General features: G+C 35.8%; 3 protein-coding genes across 4 annotated transcripts; all 3 read right to left on the bottom strand.

Annotated features, from left to right (window-relative positions):
- Positions 1 to 387: 387 nt before the first annotated feature.
- On the bottom strand, positions 388 to 1888 carry LOC113228661. The gene is made up of 4 exons (XM_026462016.1): positions 1746 to 1888; positions 1255 to 1385; positions 816 to 945; positions 388 to 608 (listed from the first exon to the last, which is right to left on the bottom strand). The coding sequence occupies exons 1-4, from the start codon at positions 1801 to 1803 to the stop codon at positions 388 to 390; spliced, it is 540 nt and encodes a 179-aa protein (XP_026317801.1). The 5' UTR covers positions 1804 to 1888.
- Positions 1889 to 3280: 1392 nt separating this feature from the next.
- Positions 3281 to 10083, bottom strand: LOC113228660 (glutamate receptor 2-like). Its single transcript, XM_026462015.1, has 10 exons — positions 9931 to 10083; positions 9640 to 9804; positions 9068 to 9236; positions 8411 to 8635; positions 6443 to 6681; positions 5961 to 6057; positions 5195 to 5382; positions 4988 to 5086; positions 4385 to 4551; positions 3281 to 3536 (listed from the first exon to the last, which is right to left on the bottom strand). Exons 1-10 carry the CDS (start codon positions 10081 to 10083, stop codon positions 3281 to 3283), a joined length of 1758 nt encoding a protein of 585 aa, XP_026317800.1.
- Positions 10084 to 11546: 1463 nt separating this feature from the next.
- Positions 11547 to 13135, bottom strand: LOC113228524 (60S ribosomal protein L29). Of its 2 annotated transcripts, XM_026461864.1 has the most exons (4): positions 13075 to 13135; positions 12888 to 12942; positions 12659 to 12723; positions 11547 to 11717 (listed from the first exon to the last, which is right to left on the bottom strand). In XM_026461864.1, exons 2-4 carry the CDS (start codon positions 12922 to 12924, stop codon positions 11598 to 11600), a joined length of 222 nt encoding a protein of 73 aa, XP_026317649.1. In that variant the 5' UTR covers positions 12925 to 12942; positions 13075 to 13135; the 3' UTR covers positions 11547 to 11597. The 2 variants fall into 2 exon arrangements, with proteins under 2 accessions (XP_026317649.1, XP_026317648.1); XM_026461863.1 differs by lacking the exon at positions 13075 to 13135 and having other exon boundaries at positions 12888 to 13044.
- Between the last annotated feature and the right edge of the window lie 5852 nt (positions 13136 to 18987).

The following is an 18987-nucleotide window of genomic DNA, read 5'->3' as shown; positions in this document are numbered from 1 at the left end:
ACAAGGAATCTGTCAAAACGATGATCTCGGAAAATTCGGATACGTAAGAAGAAAATAATCTCGTCAACTTTTGCGAAGAAGTTCTATTTATAACAAAATTTGTCAATAGCTCGTACAAGCAACAAACACAATTAACTGGCCGGGGTTGCATATTTCATGCATCACTTAAGTTACTATGACGACGATAACTCATACATGCATTCATACAATACATAATAGGCAGTTAGTGTGACTACGATTGTGTACTTAACCATTCAATTAAGCCATTTATAGCAAACAAAATACAAACAATAGAAGGTTATCATGGACCACAGTCCACAATACAATACCTTTACGATTATTATACCAATTTTGTTTAACTTCGTTCTTTAAAATTTAGGGCTAAGGTTATGTAGTTATATGTTCTATTAAATCGTGATGAAAGTAATAGTAAAGTAAATAAAAAACAACGTAACGGTATATGTGATTTATAATCATTGCCGAAACCAATACAAACAAACTGCTCTTCACAGCTACGGAGCCGCCAGTTCCAGGGACGAGTAAGTTTTCTCCAATGTATGGAGGAGTAGGAGATAGATTCCCACCTACAACGGGTTCAATACCATTACCTGTAAGACATAAAATAAACCCTTAATACCATCATATTTATGGTTGTATATCATAGTGGGATATAAACTTACTTGTTCGAGTAAAATAGTTTGAATACAGTCACACGCTACGCTAGGTTTGATATCCCGTGCAACTTAACTCACAAGATTGTGAAAGTAAGTAATACAGGAACAATGTAATCGAAATCATACAAATCAAATATTTACCTATGTTGCAAAGATCATTTGTGCAGGCTCGATAGAATGTGCGGAAGGTGTCGTCAGTTATTTCATGATTAAGATGGTCCGGGTGATCATCGCATCCTCGCATGAAGCTCGAAATCCTCCCAGCAGGGTCCTAAAACATTATATCGCTTTGTAACTGTTTGAACTAACATTAGGCCAAAATAAATTCTTAAGTAAGTATTACTTATTTCATGACATGATTTCATAAACTTCAACAACTTGAAAAAATCTTGTTTAAAAATAATTGCTTTAATCGGCAAGCAGGCATTGGGGCTAAAAGCTGTCGCTGTTGTCAACGTTTCGATAAATTAAATTGGTAGGTAAGATAACCTCATAAACTAAACTTTTCTTATGTCTCTTTCTATGATACTAGTAAATATGTAATAGTACTAATATATAGTAACTAATAACAATAACTTACTAGAAATTCCTGACGAATAATGGTGCAATAGCGAAAAGGGCAGTCAACGGAACGAGTTCTATCATTTATAGTCAGGCATGATTGGTCAGTTTCCGATGACGAGAACGAACATGCGTAGCAACGAAGTGTAGCTGTGAAACAAATTGTTATATTACGATAATCGAAATTTGAGTGTACACTACATCCCCCCACACATCAAGCTATAACGTATCTATAGGAAATGAAACTATTTTTCCCGGATTTCAATCGCGTATATTTGTTTTTTCAAACAAACCGACGTTTTTACAGGTCCCATGATCACGGTTGAAGGACTTTTGACAGTTTATTTAGTTCTAGCTATGGATAAAATAATCCAATAACATGAAGTGCACAACTCATTAACATATAGAATTGATAATAAATGCTTGTCGCCATCTGACATACGGATATCCTTCGAATTACTTAACCGCATAAAGTTCAATCAAACTAATTTAAGTATATAATTCACTTACCATTTGAATTTCTTATAAACAATGCACTAAGCACCAAGAAAACAATTTGAAATTTCATTTTATTTAACCTACAAACATTGTATATTTACAACTGTTCCTTAAATAATAAAATTTCATAATTTTATGTCGTTATCTTAATCAAAGGCGTCACGATTATAAGTATGTACCATTATCTATTTCGAGTAAAACAATTAGGTACTTATCTATTAACTCAAGGCAAAAGCAATCAACGCCACAAAGTCATTTTCTTTAAAAAAAGATAATAGAAAAAAAGAAATGTGCTTAATAAGACAAAAACATTATTAAAACATATTTTATTACGAATTTATGCATCTACATACTGCTGAATTAGAAATGAAAGCACTACATACAGTTATTATTAATGATATTTATGCAAGCATATATACCTAAGGTTTATTTACAAAGAATATAAGTGTGACACATGAGTAAAATACATTCTCGAACTCATAATACGAGCCACCTTGCGTTTTCAGTATTAAATATGTTTGATTTGCCAAAAACTATTAAGCAATTTGAAACTGATATAGTAAACACCATTTTCATTTGTCCCACCACCCGTCCCACTTCTCTCAGGCGAGGGTTTAGGCCCAAGATGGCCTGGCTTGGGGACTTCACACATTTTCCGAGGGCTGTTAACCTTCTTCGACGTACAGGTTTCAACACGATATTTTCCTTCAGCGAAAAGCACATGATAAATTTCGAATTAAATTTCGCACATAAATTCCAAGAGACTTAGAGGTGCGAACCCGCGTTCGAACCCACGACCTCTGCTTGAGGTCGTGGGTCTGGTCGATAGGTCAAACTATTAGGCTACCACGCCTTTTGTCCTTGTTAAAAATTTGAATTTGTAAAACCAAGGAAAACTTCACCTTCGATGACAACAATATTTGTGTATCCTAGCCCTTTAAACACAATATGCGGGGTGGCTCGATTTATATGTCCATACATGTATATGACCATATTTCATTGTCTAGTAAGTACTAACTACTAAGGTACATGCATACTAAAAGTACCTTACAGACGACGTTAAATTTAATAATTGGCATGGAAGAAAATGTTACTACACCTTTGTATTTTAAACGAAAGCAAATTCTAAGCTAAGGCCTTACCATGAACTCTTATTACTATTCAGTGTGAGACCTAAAATGAATCGTTGTGAGTGCTACATGAAGTGTGTATTACTATCCCGCTTTTTTGTCGTTTCGAACCTATACTGAACTGTAATAAGAGTTCATGGTAAGGCCCCTGTTCTATTATTAATTGATAACAGAAAATCAGTTGATAGTTCATTCCTTATAACGATAGCAGCCGGTAGCAGCGCTATCAATGAGAACTGCTTTAGAATTTCTCGAAAAACTGAAATCATCACGTTATGTTTGCTAATGCATACATATAATTTTAACACTTGGTTTTTTTAAATATTATTAACAATTTATAAGTCGTAGCATTATTAGTAGGTCGTATTTCCTGTGAATATGAGGTCATGTTACACTTCAGTGGGTTAAACAGGAAAATTAAGAAATATCAGTGACTTCCGACTGTGTCGTCGTCTTTTGACGTTGCCTCATTTCCCATCTATGTGTAAGTATCTCAAGAAATAGTAAGGCAAACGCCAGTAGCGCTCCATATAAAAGCATCAAAAGTAAAGGATAAACATCCACCAAGTTAACTGAAGCAAAACTACCCCTACTCGATTGGCAGACGGGTTTCGTGGAAAATAACTTGCGGTTTAATTGAGAATTTAGTCCAAACTCACGAATTCTGTATACGCTGCAATAAAAAAAAGCATATATAGTACCTTGTCTTATTGACATACATCTACTACGCAAGAATTTTCCTTCAACGTTTATATCAACTCTTCATCAATCTAGGAGCTCGACTACTTATTACCAATTTTTACAATTTATACGGTATTCGTATAGATGAAAATTGTAGGTTGCATGAGCTACAGATACTGTAAGGGCAACAAATAAAATATGACCAACTTCTTGATCTACATTTCAGACGTCAACAGTTAAAGTGCACGGCTCATACAAACTTATCCAATAACACTGTAATTTTGTTCTGATATTGTTAATATCAGTAGGAGTAAAGCTCCTTGTGAAAGAGTTCGTTCGTAGGGAAGAAGCAATAATGTGAGCATTACTGCATTCCGGTTTTGTAAATTTAGTGTGCAGGTGAAAACACAGGCACATGCATAGATTTAGTATATAGGTACCCATGGGACTTGTCAACTTATGTCTCAGGGTGACGGACACAGTGGCAGAGCCCCTAAGATCTTTGCGATCGCTTTAAAGCTCTCAGTGGCGCTGTATTAACTGTCATTGACAGGCGTGTTACTTACCATCAGGCGCACGACTAGGTAGGTATTTGTAGGTGTGTACGAGTATGTGGATACATTGTGTTATTGTTATTATAGATTCATTCTCATAAAAAAAATCTTTGATGTAAGTGCTCTCACGGATAGATATCGTTGTGTCTATTTACTACAGAGAAGATGTACTTATGTAGATACTGTACCTACCTAATAGGTATTTGCAATGCAAGATACCTAAAATCCAAAACCACTGGAACATACTAATAAGTACTACTGGGATAAACGAGCTGCACCTACGCACCTCAACTTGTACAACTGAGCGTACGGAGAGTCCTTCTTACAGGTCGCCCAAGGTGATTGAAGAGGTATGAATTCAATTTCTTGAAGTCCACATTTCTCATGTTCATGAAAAAGTTTTTCAACTACTCTGTAACCAGCGCCTAGATGCATGTTGAAACCGAAGGGACTCTGAAATTAGTCACTTAAGTAGAACATACAGTATATAAAACCAAATAATTTTTAACAAACTAAAGCGTGAAACACACAGAGAAACGGGTGGGGGTCGGGCGCGTGTCGGGTCGGGAGCACGACAGGTGTAATTCCTTGTATTTATATGTGCGCGGGTCGGATCTCGCGCACGCTCGTGGTTTGTTATCGTCCAATACACGAAATTACGCCCGCCGTGGTCCCGACCCGAAACGCGCCCGACCCGCAACCGCTGTCGGTGTGTTTCACGCTTAAACTTTGACTGCAAAAGTGGCGCTCGCGTGTCACGATAGTGGCGCTGGAATTACGCTTCTAAATATTGTATAAAAATTAAACGTGGTGCCACTACAGCATTTCTATAAGCATCTAATTTGAAGGCGCCCTTAGATAAATAAGTACTCGGCTCACGTAAACTTACGGTTTGTAGTTTTTTTATTCCTTCTTCCAAAGTCATAAAACTATTTTTCGAAGCCATTTTTGTTTCGTATATTGCCTTTCGGACGGGATCAGTAGCCGCCTAAAAATTAAACTTTTTTTTTTTAGAATATAATATATAAATTATTCAAGACACCTACGTTACATAGCCAGTCCTATAAACTAATATATAAAGGCCAGTAACCTATACCTTAAAGTGATAGCGATTATATGAAGTATCTTCAGAACCAAGTTCTAGCCTGGATTCCAGAAGGTCTTTCAAAGTTCGGATCTGTTTCGAACTTGATTGCAATAACGCGACAATGTTCGCAGAGTAGGAAGTGTATAGAAACAAAAACACCATGAATAAAATGAAAACAACGAGCCGACCTACTGTACCTGAAACATTCCAAGAGAGAAAGCGATTTATGTTTATAACTAAATATTTATAGGTACTTACTTACGTATAATACCTACTACGAATGGTGGCTCAAAGTAATCTAGGTACCTAAGTATGAAATAAAAGACGACTATAGCAACTTTTTTATAATTTGAAATGTAGGTACGGACAACAGCACAATAGACTACACATTTTTGTTCGAGAATCGCCTCTAGAGCAACAGAACAAGATACGTCAATGTGTAGCTTAATGTGCTGTTGACTGTACATATGTAGGAAATGTACAAACAGGAAATGCACTTGTTATATTATGAGTTAGCCTATTTAAAAAAAGCTAGGGCTCCTTTTTAAAACTTTTATCTTCAGCCATTATGTCCATGCGAACATGGACAAAATGGCTGAAGATAGAAACACAACAAACGACTAATTTAGAAAATAGAATAAACACCGAATTCGTCACGATAGTGGTCAGTATTATTTTTTAATTAGAAATGGTTATAAGAGATTACTTTTCAGCCACCCCTCGTAAATATTTCATTATTACTAGGTAGAACTCACGTCTTTTATTTTCACTTTACCTTTAAGTTCAATTGAACTCCCCTGCTGAGCAATGGCACTAATGACCAACATTGTCATATCACTAAAGTTGGGTTTAGCATTTTGCTTTGCTTGATTCTAAAATCAATAATTACTTAAATGATTATCATTGTTCTATTAACCATCTGACCGCCACTGACAAAAACTATAGTTTCGTTCCATGAACGCCAAGCCTATAAAGTGATGTGACATGTTATGAATTTCCACCTTATATTAATTTATTTCTCCTTAGTTAACGAAGAACGTAACTGAACATGAAATGCAGTTAATAATCCATACTTAACTAGAATATACAAATAATACAAGGAATATTTTAATGTTTATTTATTAATTTTAATTGAAAATTAAAGAGTTTCATTGAGGCGTTGGTGTCAGCCAACTCAATGTAAGATACTTTAACTCGTCCACGACGGTCAAAGGGTTAAGTTTGTTATTGCCAACTTACCTATTACCGAGTACTTACTTGCCCATCATTTTCATGCATTTTCGACTCCCAATATGAATTAATATATAACATGACGAGCAGTAGGACCACGAAACCAGCGGAACAAATCCAGACTCCGGTCCCGAAGGGTAAAATAAATAAATTGTTTTGATAAGACAGTGGTGGTTCCCGGAACACAAATTTCACTCCTGAAGTAACCGTATTTGTTATGTAGTACAGTACGTCCAGGCGATCTAGTGAAAAAAACATTGGACATCCTGAAAATAAAAATAATTCCCTATATTGACCAGTAGGTACGTACCCAATGATATTATACTTATGTGTATGTACCTTTATAAAAGAAAAACCACCCTCAAAAGTTAGTGAAATTCACGTGAAATTACATCTACATATTTGCCATGTGTTATAGAAATCGTTTAACGGAAGGTGGGTAAAATCCAACAAACCGGATTCATCCCTTCATTTACCACCCTTAGAGGTGCATTATTATCTTCAAAGTTGAACTGGACCACTACTAACCCCCCTACTAGACCTCTTCACATACCTACAAAAAATACAGTCGAATTTAGAGCCTCCTTTTTTGAAGTCGGTTAAAAATACGGTAAGATCATGACCAGTAACCTAATTATCCATAATTGGATTTATTGCACAAGATAAAAATACTTATAATACGTTAGTATATAGCTCGTTTGCGGAAGCCAGTTGTCGGAAAAGTGAAATAACAGATTATACATATATTCAAGCATTTAAATAAAATAGGTACCTATGAGACGCTTAGTAAGGCGAAAATCATGAGGTCCATTCTAAGATAGTAGTTCATAAAATCGGTGATCATTACTGTGACAATGATATCTGCAGTAGGTACATTACAATTTTTATTTATACCAAACAGAACATAGCGAATAAAAAATTAGGATAATACTTAATTATGGTAAATAGCCAACCTGTAATCATTGACCACATTATTCATTAATCGTAATAATTGCCGACTTTTAAACAAATGAATAATCAATATCTACCTAGGTTCATCTATAGGTACCTACGTCCCTGATTAAAGAAATATGTGATAAGATTAAGATCTACTTAATATATCTATATACCTACGTTAAAAGAAAGAAAACATTGTGATGAAACCTGCACGTCGAAGATTTACAGCCCTCGTAAAACATTTGAAGTCTCCGACCCGCATTGAACCAGCGACGTAGCAGACTATGGCCTACAACCCTCGCCTGATATGAGACCCGGGCCTAGTAGTGGGGCATATAAATGAGTTATTGATGAAATTACACTTGAAATCGTCATATTTATTGCATGAAAGGAGCTACCTCGCACGACGTACGTAGGTGCTGAGAAGGTTGTAAACCGCAAATGCGCCGTGATGACAACGATCGCGGCAATAAAATAGGATACTGCGATCCAGAGAAATTTATTCCAAAGTAAAATCAAGAAAAAAGGTCCGAAAGGGCCGAGTTATACAGTATTACTAGGTTACATTGGTATTAAAATTGGCACATGATTTAGGTTGGGAACTGGTAAAAGGATAAAAATTAGACGAGTAGCACTGCTCGTTAGAGCGATTGAGCAGAGAGTGACGACGGAACGAAACAAAATGAGAATGGCGAGTCAAGGGTATTAAAGAACGATTCAAAATTTTAAAACAAGTAGCCATCAGGAACCAGAGAAAAGGTGATAAAAAGGTGGGATGACGATGGAAGGAGGTCATATCGTCACAGTAGGTACTTTCCTTTTCTGTACTTCTAGTGCACCCTGGGCAGCAATCGGCGAGTACCCTACGTTGATTGGTAAATCCTTTCATCACATGCCACGCATTATAGTGCATGCCATCGATACGATAAGAAAAAGTTATATTCGTAAAGCAGATTTCCCCTGAGAAGAATGAGCACGAAATTCTTAAGGTTGCTATTTGTAAACCTAGCCAGTGCCTAATTTACATTGGCTTAGTTCATAATACTTAATATATCTAACCTATAAGTTCTGCTTCTCCTCGTACAATGTATCCAATTTGTCCATTCCAGGAGCCATTTACGAAATATCCCCATGTGTCCGTGAATATCATAGTCCTCGTTGCATTAATGAAGTCACAAATCATAGCGGTATAACGATAGCCGTGTATTGCCGGTTTATTCGAGCCATGGCTACCAAAAGATATATACATAACACAAATGGAACAAATGACCATCCAAAAAACGCCTGAAATATTACTTGTTATAAATAAATATTACTCGAAATACTTTACATCAATTCTTCCAAGTCCAAATATGAATTTATTGGGACTGTAAGCGCGAAAGTAATTGGTATAGGTTCCTTTCCCAGATTTTTACGACGCAAGAAAGTCGAGGTCGTCATAGAAATAGATTTTTGCAAGCCGAAAATGTTCGTCCAAGTTCCAAAGTATTCACTTATCCAGCCCAAGTGATTTGTTCTGTAAACTATACAATTCTGTATGTAATCATTGGTAAGGGGGTTCATTGTCACTGTAAGGTAAGATCTGAAAGCCAGCTTAGGTTCTTAAATAACAATAAAGCGTGTACGATAGTCAGATGGGAAACAGCTTCATGAGACCTGGGTTCTTGGGATTGGGATTTTTCGAGATCTCTCGACTGATATTTTTTTTATACTTACTCGAATATAACTCAAACACCGACTCGCCTACGTCTCGTGTAATAGTTACTTCAGAGTCAAGCAAAATGTCGAGATCTTGTAATTCAGTTGAAATCACGTCAACTCCGTTCATATATCCACCAATAATAAGCCAGCGCTGAGAATATCTAAACATTTTATTATCATTTGCCTGAAGAGGAATACGGTCAATTAGTTGGGCCAGCTGTTCTCAACCTTACCTACGCTACGAAACAAACTCCTTCAAGTGAAACTATTTTTCCGGATTTCAATAGCGTAAATTTGTTTTTTCAAACAAACCGACGTTTCGGGCCCTTCACAGGTCTCATGGTCACGGTTGACTCGGTTTGTTTGGAAAAACAAATATACACGATTTAAATCCGGAAAAATAGTTTCATTTCCTATGTGGAACAATCTATCGAAAACCTAAGAACTCGATAAACTCCTTGAAGACCAACAAAAACAGTCACAGTGCCCAAAATAAATAAAAACAGTAAAAAAGAAGCTTTTACACCCGAAGTGCAGAAAATGCGGAGTTGGGGTAGACATTTTGTTTGGACTGCTACAGGACTTACGTATTTTAAAAATTCGTTGCTTCCAAAACATTTTAACTCGACTACAATAATGGTTTGGTGGTTCCTTGTCATCCAATTTAAAGGACCCGATGGCTCTTCAACAAATCTTAATGTTTTCGGATTAGAATTTTTCGTTTTGGATAACATATTGGTTATGTTGTTTTTCTGACCTAAAGAATGAACATAGAAACTAAATGAAGTACATAACTAGATATACCTACAGTTACAAGTACATATGATGACCTAAGACCTTTAGTAAAACAAGTAAGAATAATCTAGAAACTTACGGGCATTCCAACATCCTTTAGCGATGACCGCTGTAGGAGTTTCGTAAGAGTTTACAATATCAACGATTAATTTTAATTCATTTTCTGTGTTACAGGCAATATGTAATTGAAGCTCTAAAGCTAACATCAGTAAAACAAAGAACTTTAACGCTTGCATTGTTAAGATGTTTAAAAAATGATCCTACTGTTCCCTTATAGAGATACAATAAAATAATGTGTGTGTGTGCATTGAGAAATGAACATCTTTATATAGGAACACCGGCGTAGTAAGCAGGCACACATTAACTAATTAAATATTTATTAATAATTAGCAGTGCACTGTAATTGCAATGTGAATGGAAACGTTTTTGTAATTACAGGTTTTATTAAGTGGATGACAAGAGTAAATGGCAGTAAAGAGAAGCAATATATTAATATTATTAGTAGAAAATATATTTTGCTAAAAATTTATAATAGGCACTTTGGAAATTGGTTTTGTAGCACGCTCATGCTCACAAGCCCACGAGGATATAAACTTGATCATGTTGCGGTTTTTTTTCGCGCAAATGGCACGGACTTTAATACTTGGTGCCTAGGGTACCTAGGGTGCGCCAGACGTGCAGGACAGCAATGGCACGTCATGCGGGGAGGGTTCCTTTGGGGCACCCCTATTAATAAAGGAAAAAGCGTAGAACGAGAAACAATCATGATCAAATACATTTTGCGTCCTCTTGTTCCAGAGTGGTCATGCTCGAAGTTTTGAAATTTGACTAGCCAGGTAAAAATTTGCCATTTTGTCGATTCTAGTCGCAAAAAATTTGATTTAGTCGGTCCGTCATTCAAAAGATATGTGTGTTTTACCATAGTATAATAAGAAAAGTAATATGACTGCATACAAACGTAGCGGTTGTATGCGCAGACGACATACGCGGCACGCTGTTACTTTGTACGGAGTTAGCATACTGGTTTTATTTAGGTACTATGGTTTTACTGTTCACGCTATCGCTAGAATAAGCTTATGCCGGCGCCACCATACCTGAATCTCAAGAACGACTACTCCTAGTGTTCCACAAATCCCCACTGGTGAGAATCTTAATACTTTATCAAATATTATACCACACAAATTCCCACCAACGTAGTACTTGCTATGCAATGGGGGTTTGTGGAGAAAAATTTCCACCACAACATTATTTTATATTAAATTTGTAGGTGACATTGACATTTGCCGTAAACACACCCGTAATAATGTTGTTCTCCCCTGACATTTTCAAGTTTCTTTTTTCATCTACTAAGCCACTACACCAAGGTCCTAAAGTAACCTTTAAAACAACATCTCAATGGATTTAGAATTAATTCTAAATAAAAGTACAAATTCTTATGTATTTAGTGGTATAAACCATGAACCCTTATGACAAATCAATTATATATTGACCAGTAAACGTAGCTTCTGCAAAGCTGCAAAGTTGCAAATTACTATATTTTACCTAATAACAGGTTCTGAGCTACTCAACAATTTAACACACACAGCATGCAAAGTAGACATACACATAGGTGTCTGCTTGTTCGGTAAAGGCCAAATTCTGGATTCAACACATTTTATGACTATTTAACTCAATATCAGTGTAATTATTCTGCAGGAATAAAATTAAAGTTTTAATTTTTTTACATTTTTATTGTCTTAAAACTTAATGTTCATTTCTTAGCCTTAGCTTCCCGTGTAGCTTTCCTCTCGGCAGCACGAGCGAGTTGCTTGGCAGGTTTCAAGTTACCCTTCTTACAAAACCGCTGGTTTCTCAAGAACTTGGGGTCCATCTGAAAATTCACAAAGGTCTTAAAGAATACAATATATCTAAAGCTATCTACCGGGAACTGGGAGTCATTGTGTACAAATATAATGAGAGCTCCAGGCTCACAGCTCTCTACATTTCATCTTGAATAATGATAGGTAGATAAAGTCATGATATGGTAGCACGTTATCCCTGGTTTGAGAAATTATTAAATAATGAAGATCAAAATTAATAACCATGAATGAATTTTAATGACGTAAATTCTGAAATAAAGCCAGTGTCCCTGCCGCTTGATCCAAGCAAAATAAACCGTCTTAATAGGGGAAAATAGGCAACAATAGATCTTTTTGTCCCATTAGTCACCATTGGTAACATATTAGTATTTGTTTTCCCCATTTGTCACCAGTTGAAATAGCCACTGGCAACAACAGATTTTTTTTTATCCCGTTTGTCACTGCCTGGTAACAAATGGGATTTTTTTCCCATTTGTCACCAGTGGGAAAAAGCCCTTGGTGGCAACTGGGAATAGCCGGAACCATTTTAATTCGAGCTGAGGTGGTATCCAATCTTAACTGGTGAGAATATATAAAAGCAAAATTGACACCTGTTTAGTTACTTCTCCCAGGGGTACTTAACATATTTAAATAATGACAGGCACATGAAATACTTAGGGTGATGAGCATGACACCCATGAGTGTGAATCTTTCATTTGTTTGTATAAAAAGCACAATAAGCAGATTAAAATGTTAATAACTGGTAAATAGTACAAAGCAATTTATTGTCTGTTTCATGTTTTGTATACTGAAGAGCCAATTTACATTTCCCTAATCAATAAAATTTACAAGTTATTAAAGGAAGGAAAATAAAATTAAACAATGTTTTCCTGTGTTTACCACTCCAAGTGGTAATGAACTTCTGAATGTGTTTTGAAGATATTTTACTTAAATTAATTTTGCAGATACTTACACCAAGGGTAGATTCGTGCCTGAACTTCGTAGGCTTCTTGATGCCATTTCTGTGAGCCTTGCGGTCTGTAAAAGTAAATTCAAAATTTAACCTAACCCACTCATAAGTAAACAAACGACTTAAAAAACATTAAGGTTGATTGGTGGTGCTCTAAGATATGGTACGGTGTTTAAGGAAATTTCAAGCCTGAATTATACTTAAATGAAATAAATCAAATCGTTATACTTACTCTGGTTGTGATTTGTGTGATTCTTTGACTTTGCCATTGCGTCGGTTTCACTTCCCTGGAAGGCAAAATAACGATGTCAATACCCAGAGTAATGAATTGAGTTGGTTTCACACTAATAGAAATTGAGTTATGGAATACGATTTATTTGATATTTACAGAATAAAGCAATATAAACACGAACACTAACCTAGAATTGCAGAAGGAAATTACAAAAAGGATCTGTCAAATTGCAACTGCCAACGTGACGTAACTTTGATCGTTCAGAAACAATATTCAATATTTTCCAAATACTTTATTTCCTTGCGCCCTTAGAATAATAACGCATAGAATGATAGTTTCATATCAAACGAACTGTCACAAGTGAGGCAAAAACCAAATTCATGTAGGCGTAAGCAACTTGTAACTACGCTCGTCGGCACGCACACAAATATACAAATAATGATGCCATGGAATAACATTTCCCTCAAAAGTGGGGAAATTGTATCTTGCTTAACTCATCATTAAGTTAAAGGTGCCTACAGATTTGCCCGACATTGTCGATCAGGTGCCTACAGATGTGCTCGGTTTTGTCGATGAAAAACGAATATAGCACTTATTTGTAAATCCAAGATGGCGGACACGATTTTTCAAAATATGCTATATGGGTATCCTTTTCGAGGTATTTGGGGATGCTCATTACGAATATGGCACTCATTTCTAAATCCAAGATGGCGGACACGAGTTTTGAAATAAATGCAATATGGGTATCATTTTCGAGGTACTTGGGGATGCTCATGACGAATATGGCACTCATTTCTACATCCAAGATGGCGGGCACGATTTTTCAAAAAAATGCAATATGGGTATCATTTTCGAGGTACTTGGGGGTGCTCATTACGAATATGGCACTCATTTCTAAATTCAAGATGGCGGGCACGATTTTTTCAAAAAAATGCAATATGGGTATCATTTTCGAGGTATTTGGGGATGCTCATTACGAATATGGCACTCATTTCTAAATCCAAGATGGCGGACACGAGTTTTCAAATAAATGCAATATGGGTATCATTTTCGAGGTACTTGGGGGTGCTCATTACGAATGTGGCACTCATTTCTAAATCCAAGATGGCGGGCACGATTTTTTCAAAAAAATGCTATGTGGGTATCATTTTCGAGGTATTTGGGGATGCTCAATGTGAATATGGCACTATTTGTAAATCCAAGATGGCGGGCACGATTTTTCAAATAATGGCAAGTTGGGTATCGTTTTCGAGGTATTTGGGGGTGCTCATTACGAATATTGCTTTTGTTTGAACTGTCGTGTTTGCCATCTTGGATTTAGAAATGAGTGCCATATTTGTATTGAACATTCCCAAACATCTCGAAAACGATACCCAACTTGCCATTATTCGAAAAATCGCGCCCGCATCTTGGATTTAGAAATAAGTGCCATATTCGAAACCTAAAACCGAAAATGCCATAAGCAAACATTAAAGAAAATAACTGTTAAAATAGATTAAAAAATCGCTTAAGAATGCTCCCCTTTTAAGAAAATAAAATATTTTAATATAAAATATTTCGCTTGAGTTACGAAAAGAAAGACATATAATAAGCTATCAAAGTTGTACTGGTGGTGCCAACACTATAGTAGAAACAAATATATAAGTACTGTAAATTTGTTGCAATATGTGCTCCAATTCAAATAAAATTAAAATAAATATCGAGTTCTTAGGTTTTCGCGATTGTTATACATAGGAATGAAACTATTTTTCCGGATTTAAATCGCGTATATTTGTTTTTTCAAACAAACCGACGTTTCGGGCCCTTTACAGGTCCCATGGTCACGGTTGACTGAGGTGGTACAGTCTTCAACCAGTTATGTCTAATATTGATGCAAACCACCCTATTTTTTCAATATAGTTACAATAGTTATTAATTAAATACCTTATTTTTAATTTTACAAAGAAAACATTCCAATTTACGCTACATTAAGTTTTACAAATTATTTTATTGAATGAATTTTTATTATATTAATTAGTACTGCACTCTTATGTCGGTTTGGGATTTTTCATTAGAGGAAATACTGGATCCCAAACTGGTGGTACGGAGAAACCATCTTCCCTGTTGAAATTAGGATGTTTTTTAATTTCAATGGCCTCTCGCAGCATCCTGGGCAGATAACGGACTTCTTTTGCAAGGACCTGGGGTTTGTCAAACTTCATTGAATGTGTAGGTTTATCCATGACATGCTCGCAGACTGCAGACTTGTTTACGCGACGGTGTTTGACATCAGCTATATGTTCTTTGACGCGGGTACAAATACTTCGCTTTGTTTGTCCAATATAAGAGAGACCGCACTCACAGTCAAGCTTGTAAACTCCTGCATCCTGTAAGGGGATGTTACATTTCACGGGTCTCAGGAACTGAGAAATCTTCCTCAGGGGCTTGAAATAGGTCTTGATAGATGCGCGCCTGAGGACTCTTCCGATCTTGTCTGTAACACCTCTCACGTAAGGTAAGATGGCAGGTCTTCGCTCGACTGTTGGTGGTTTCACACGGGACCATGGGACCTGTAAAGGGCCCGAAACGTCGGTTTGTTTGAAAAAACAAATATACGCGATTTAAATCCGGAAAAATAGTTTCATTCCTATTAAAATAAATAATTATTCAATAAAGCATGAACGCAGAGCCGTTAAAAGTATTATAAAATAATTAAGTGTCCCAATCACTTACAGGAGTTAACGAAAACATTTAATGTTTATTAAAGTAAATATTAGTTCAAGATGCGCAAATAAATCTAAATTACAGGCACCACTAAAATTTACGTAATATAATTATTTTGATACAGAATAGCAAAATGGGGAGAAAAAAAATTCGTTACTTTGCAACACTTTCGTATCTTGTTGCCGCGAAATTATTTTTCTGTTTTAGTGAATATTTACATAAAAATATGAGTTGAAACGCATTACTTACTTGTGGAATGCGATGTTAGTGTCTATTTTATGTTTGTCTGTTGTATTTTTACACCCATTTATCGCACATTTCGTCATTTTTAGCAAAAAATTTTGGAGCTGTTCGCGGTGCAATATGACCTTGAGCACTAACAGCCCGCGCGCTCCTGGGACGCGTTTGGAACCCTCTAACTTGCCTCACTTAGCGTGTGCGGGCTAGGTTTCTATGCGTTATTATTCTAAGCTTGCGCCCTTTTCAGTCTCATAAGTGTTTCAACTTAAAAAATATATAACGCAAAGAATTAACAGTGCGCTGTCCTTACAAAAACCAGGAGTTGGTCATGGTTGGACGAAGGTGGTCTAGTTTATCCAACCTAAGATGCTATCCAAATAATGGCAGAGTTAGAAATCCGACAAATAATAAACAAATCACAAAAACACACGAGGCCATCATTAAGTAAACGTCTTCTGATTAATAAGATTTTACCATATTTTGTTAGCAGTAACATTTTCATTTGTCTTGCCATTCGTCAATTTGACCAATTACCAACAGAAAACCATCTAGTAAAATTAATTAAAGCAGTTGCAAGTTCATATATTTGGGACTGGAAACGGTTGCAAAGTGGCTTAATGCTAATCTCCTTACATTAAATACTACAAAAACTAATAACATTTGAAATGAAACTATTTTTCCGGATTTAAATCGCGTATATTTGTATTTTCAAACAAACCGACGTTTCGGGCCCTTTACAGGTCCCATGGTCACGGTTGACTCTTGGTCATTTCCTATGTGTAACAATCGCGAAAACCTAAGAACTCGATAATAACATTTGCTTCTCTATTCGCAACAATACTCAACCAGACATGAACTTTGTTCTTAAAATTCACAACTGTGACATCGTCGGCAAAGACTGTGTTTGCCCAATCATTGCTAAGGTTGATAAAACTAGTCGGTGGTAGAAAGTACGTCGGTGTAGTTCTAGATCAAAATTTATCATGGTACCCTCTTCTAGACTTAGTTTCTAGCAGACTTAGGAAGTATATCTGGATTTTTAAAACGCTCAAGGACTCTGCAAATACAGATCAATCAAATTAAAAGAAGCTCAATCTAAATGATTATCACTAGTATCGGGTTTCTTACCACGGTATGACTTCTTTTTATTTTCCCGATATTTATACTAGTGATAATCATTTAGTGAATAACCACGAAAGTCTTAGAAGCTCAATCTGTACTAACATACTGCATTACAATCTGGGGTGGAGCTGTTAAATCGAAATTCATACACGTAGAAAGAGCTCAGAGATCACTATTGAAGGTAATGTATTTCAAACTCTGCAGATGTCCCACTTGTACTTCTGTTGATTTTAAGAATTCACAAAATTCAAAGTTATGACCCTTGCGTAGTGAAAAAAAGGAGATGCAATTTTGTGATTCCCTACAATACTGTAAAAACAACCTTTGTTTGTAGACAATTTAACAGACTTGCATCTTACCTGTACACTAAAATTAATAAAAATCTCTTGATTTACCCTTTAAAGCCCCACGATTGTAAAAAAGTTGTATGTGACTTTCTGCAGACTTTAAATTATGAACAGACTGAATCTCTTATGGACATCTTACAATAGATATACTGTACTCCTACATATTTTGCAAATTTACGTAAAGTTACACAAACACACACACGCAAACGCACGCACGCACGCTGTGTGCGTGCGTGCGTGCGTTTGCGTGTGTGTGTGTGTGTGGCGCATGAAAAGTCTTGTCTACAGCGAGTCAAATCCAGTTTCGTCTGTGGAAGAGTTAAAAGAAAGGATTGTGGATGCAGCAAATCAAATGAGGACAACGTTGACCACTGGAGTAGTGAAGACTGGTCTCCGTAGAAGAATGCGACAATGTATTAGAAACAGAGGCGGCCATGTTGAACATGAACTGTAGAATAACAAAAAGTTGTGTGAAAACCTGATTTAATAAATACTTTGCATGCTTACCTATTGTTTTGTTATACTTTTTAGGGCTAAGTATTAATTTTCTCCTCCACTATCGCCTATGAAACTAAGTTTTTTCAATGCATTTAAATAAAACCCTAGATTGTTATACCTTGTTAGATAGCTGATGAAACGTAGATATTTTATAACTTATCTGCCGATCAACTGCCATAATATTTTTTTTAGATATCCCTTAGAGAAAAATAAACTTTCTAATTTTTTTTTAATTTCTTAACTTTCTCTTTTCTACTACGGCGTATTGAATTAACTTATTTACTATTTTAATGATTGAGGTCCTAAAGCATCTTATCACACATGTAAAAATGCAATAATTATAATAATAAGACACACAAAATAAACAAAATTAAATTTAGTAGCATAAAAATCGGCAATTTTGAATAAAAAAAATAAAAGTCAAATATCTCGAAAAGGGTTAAGTTTAGCGTAGGGTGTTTCATAGTAAAATAAGTCAGAAATGATGAGTACTCCACGCCCTTAACGGATCTAGCACGACTTTTCCTGTAACCCTGTATATTGACGTGCGTTTTCATTATTTAAGTTAATCTATAAGATCTTCTATTACAAAAAGATGTTATATAATTAATTAAATCCCGTGCCAGTATCGCGGTTTTACACACGCCTACAACTGATCATCTTACTCCTTTACTATCTCTATCTAAAGTAAAAAACCGATTACATACTAAAAAAAGTAAAATGAAAATAAATTTTGAAGAAGCCCTTGCAGACTTGCGTAGTAAAAATCTATCCGAACTCTTGTTTTGTGACGATCCCAATACGATAATTGGTCGACTAATCTACACTATAACTGAAAGACTAAAGGCCCACACTGTTTCATACAACATTCCTTCCAAACAACGTGTAATAAAACCCTGGATAACACCGAGGATTTTACGATGCATAAGAAATCGTAACAAATTACAAAAATCGTAGCAAATGTTTGCTTTAGTGAAGGCATTTTTCCAACCATACTTAAACAGTCAGTCATAACACCTGTGTACAAGGGTGGGGATAGAGATGAAATAAGTAATTACAGACCCATATCAGTGTTACCAGTGTTTTGTAAAATATTAGAAAAATTAATTAACAAAAGACTTATTAATTATTTAGGTAAGTATAACATTCTGTCAGATTCTCAATTTGGTTTTCGTCAAGCAAGATCTACT

Source organism: Hyposmocoma kahamanoa, unplaced genomic scaffold, assembly GCF_003589595.1.
Source record: "Hyposmocoma kahamanoa isolate Upper Pololo Valley unplaced genomic scaffold, ASM358959v1 232, whole genome shotgun sequence".
Lineage (NCBI taxonomy): Eukaryota > Metazoa > Arthropoda > Insecta > Lepidoptera > Cosmopterigidae > Hyposmocoma > Hyposmocoma kahamanoa.
The sequence above is the reverse complement of the archived record's forward strand: the minus strand, read 5'-3'. Positions and strand labels throughout refer to the sequence as shown.

Bases quoted from the DNA above. Each gene is read 5' to 3' on its own strand.
- LOC113228661 (XM_026462016.1), bottom strand. From the start codon at position 1,803: ATGAAATTTCAAATTGTTTTCTTGGTGCTTAGTGCATTGTTTATAAGA. The intron at 1,386-1,745 runs GTAAGTGAATTA...TTTGTTTCACAG, and splicing joins GTTTATAAGAAATTCAAATG to CTACACTTCGTTGCTACGCA. The intron at 946-1,254 runs GTAAGTTATTGT...ATAATGTTTTAG, and splicing joins TTATTCGTCAGGAATTTCTA to GACCCTGCTGGGAGGATTTC.
- LOC113228660 (XM_026462015.1), bottom strand. From the start codon at position 10,083: ATGCAAGCGTTAAAGTTCTTTGTTTTACTGATGTTAGCTTTAGAGCTT. The intron at 9,805-9,930 runs GCCCGTAAGTTT...TCTTTAGGTCAG, and splicing joins TCGCTAAAGGATGTTGGAAT to AAAAACAACATAACCAATAT. The intron at 6,682-8,410 runs GTTAGATATATT...TTTTATTTTCAG, and splicing joins AGGAGAAGCAGAACTTATAG to GATGTCCAATGTTTTTTTCA.
- LOC113228524 (XM_026461864.1), bottom strand. From the start codon at position 12,924: ATGGCAAAGTCAAAGAATCACACAAATCACAACCAGA. The intron at 12,724-12,887 runs GTAAGTATAACG...TTACTTTTACAG, and splicing joins TCACACAAATCACAACCAGA to ACCGCAAGGCTCACAGAAAT. The intron at 11,718-12,658 runs GTAAGTATCTGC...GTGAATTTTCAG, and splicing joins GGCACGAATCTACCCTTGGT to ATGGACCCCAAGTTCTTGAG.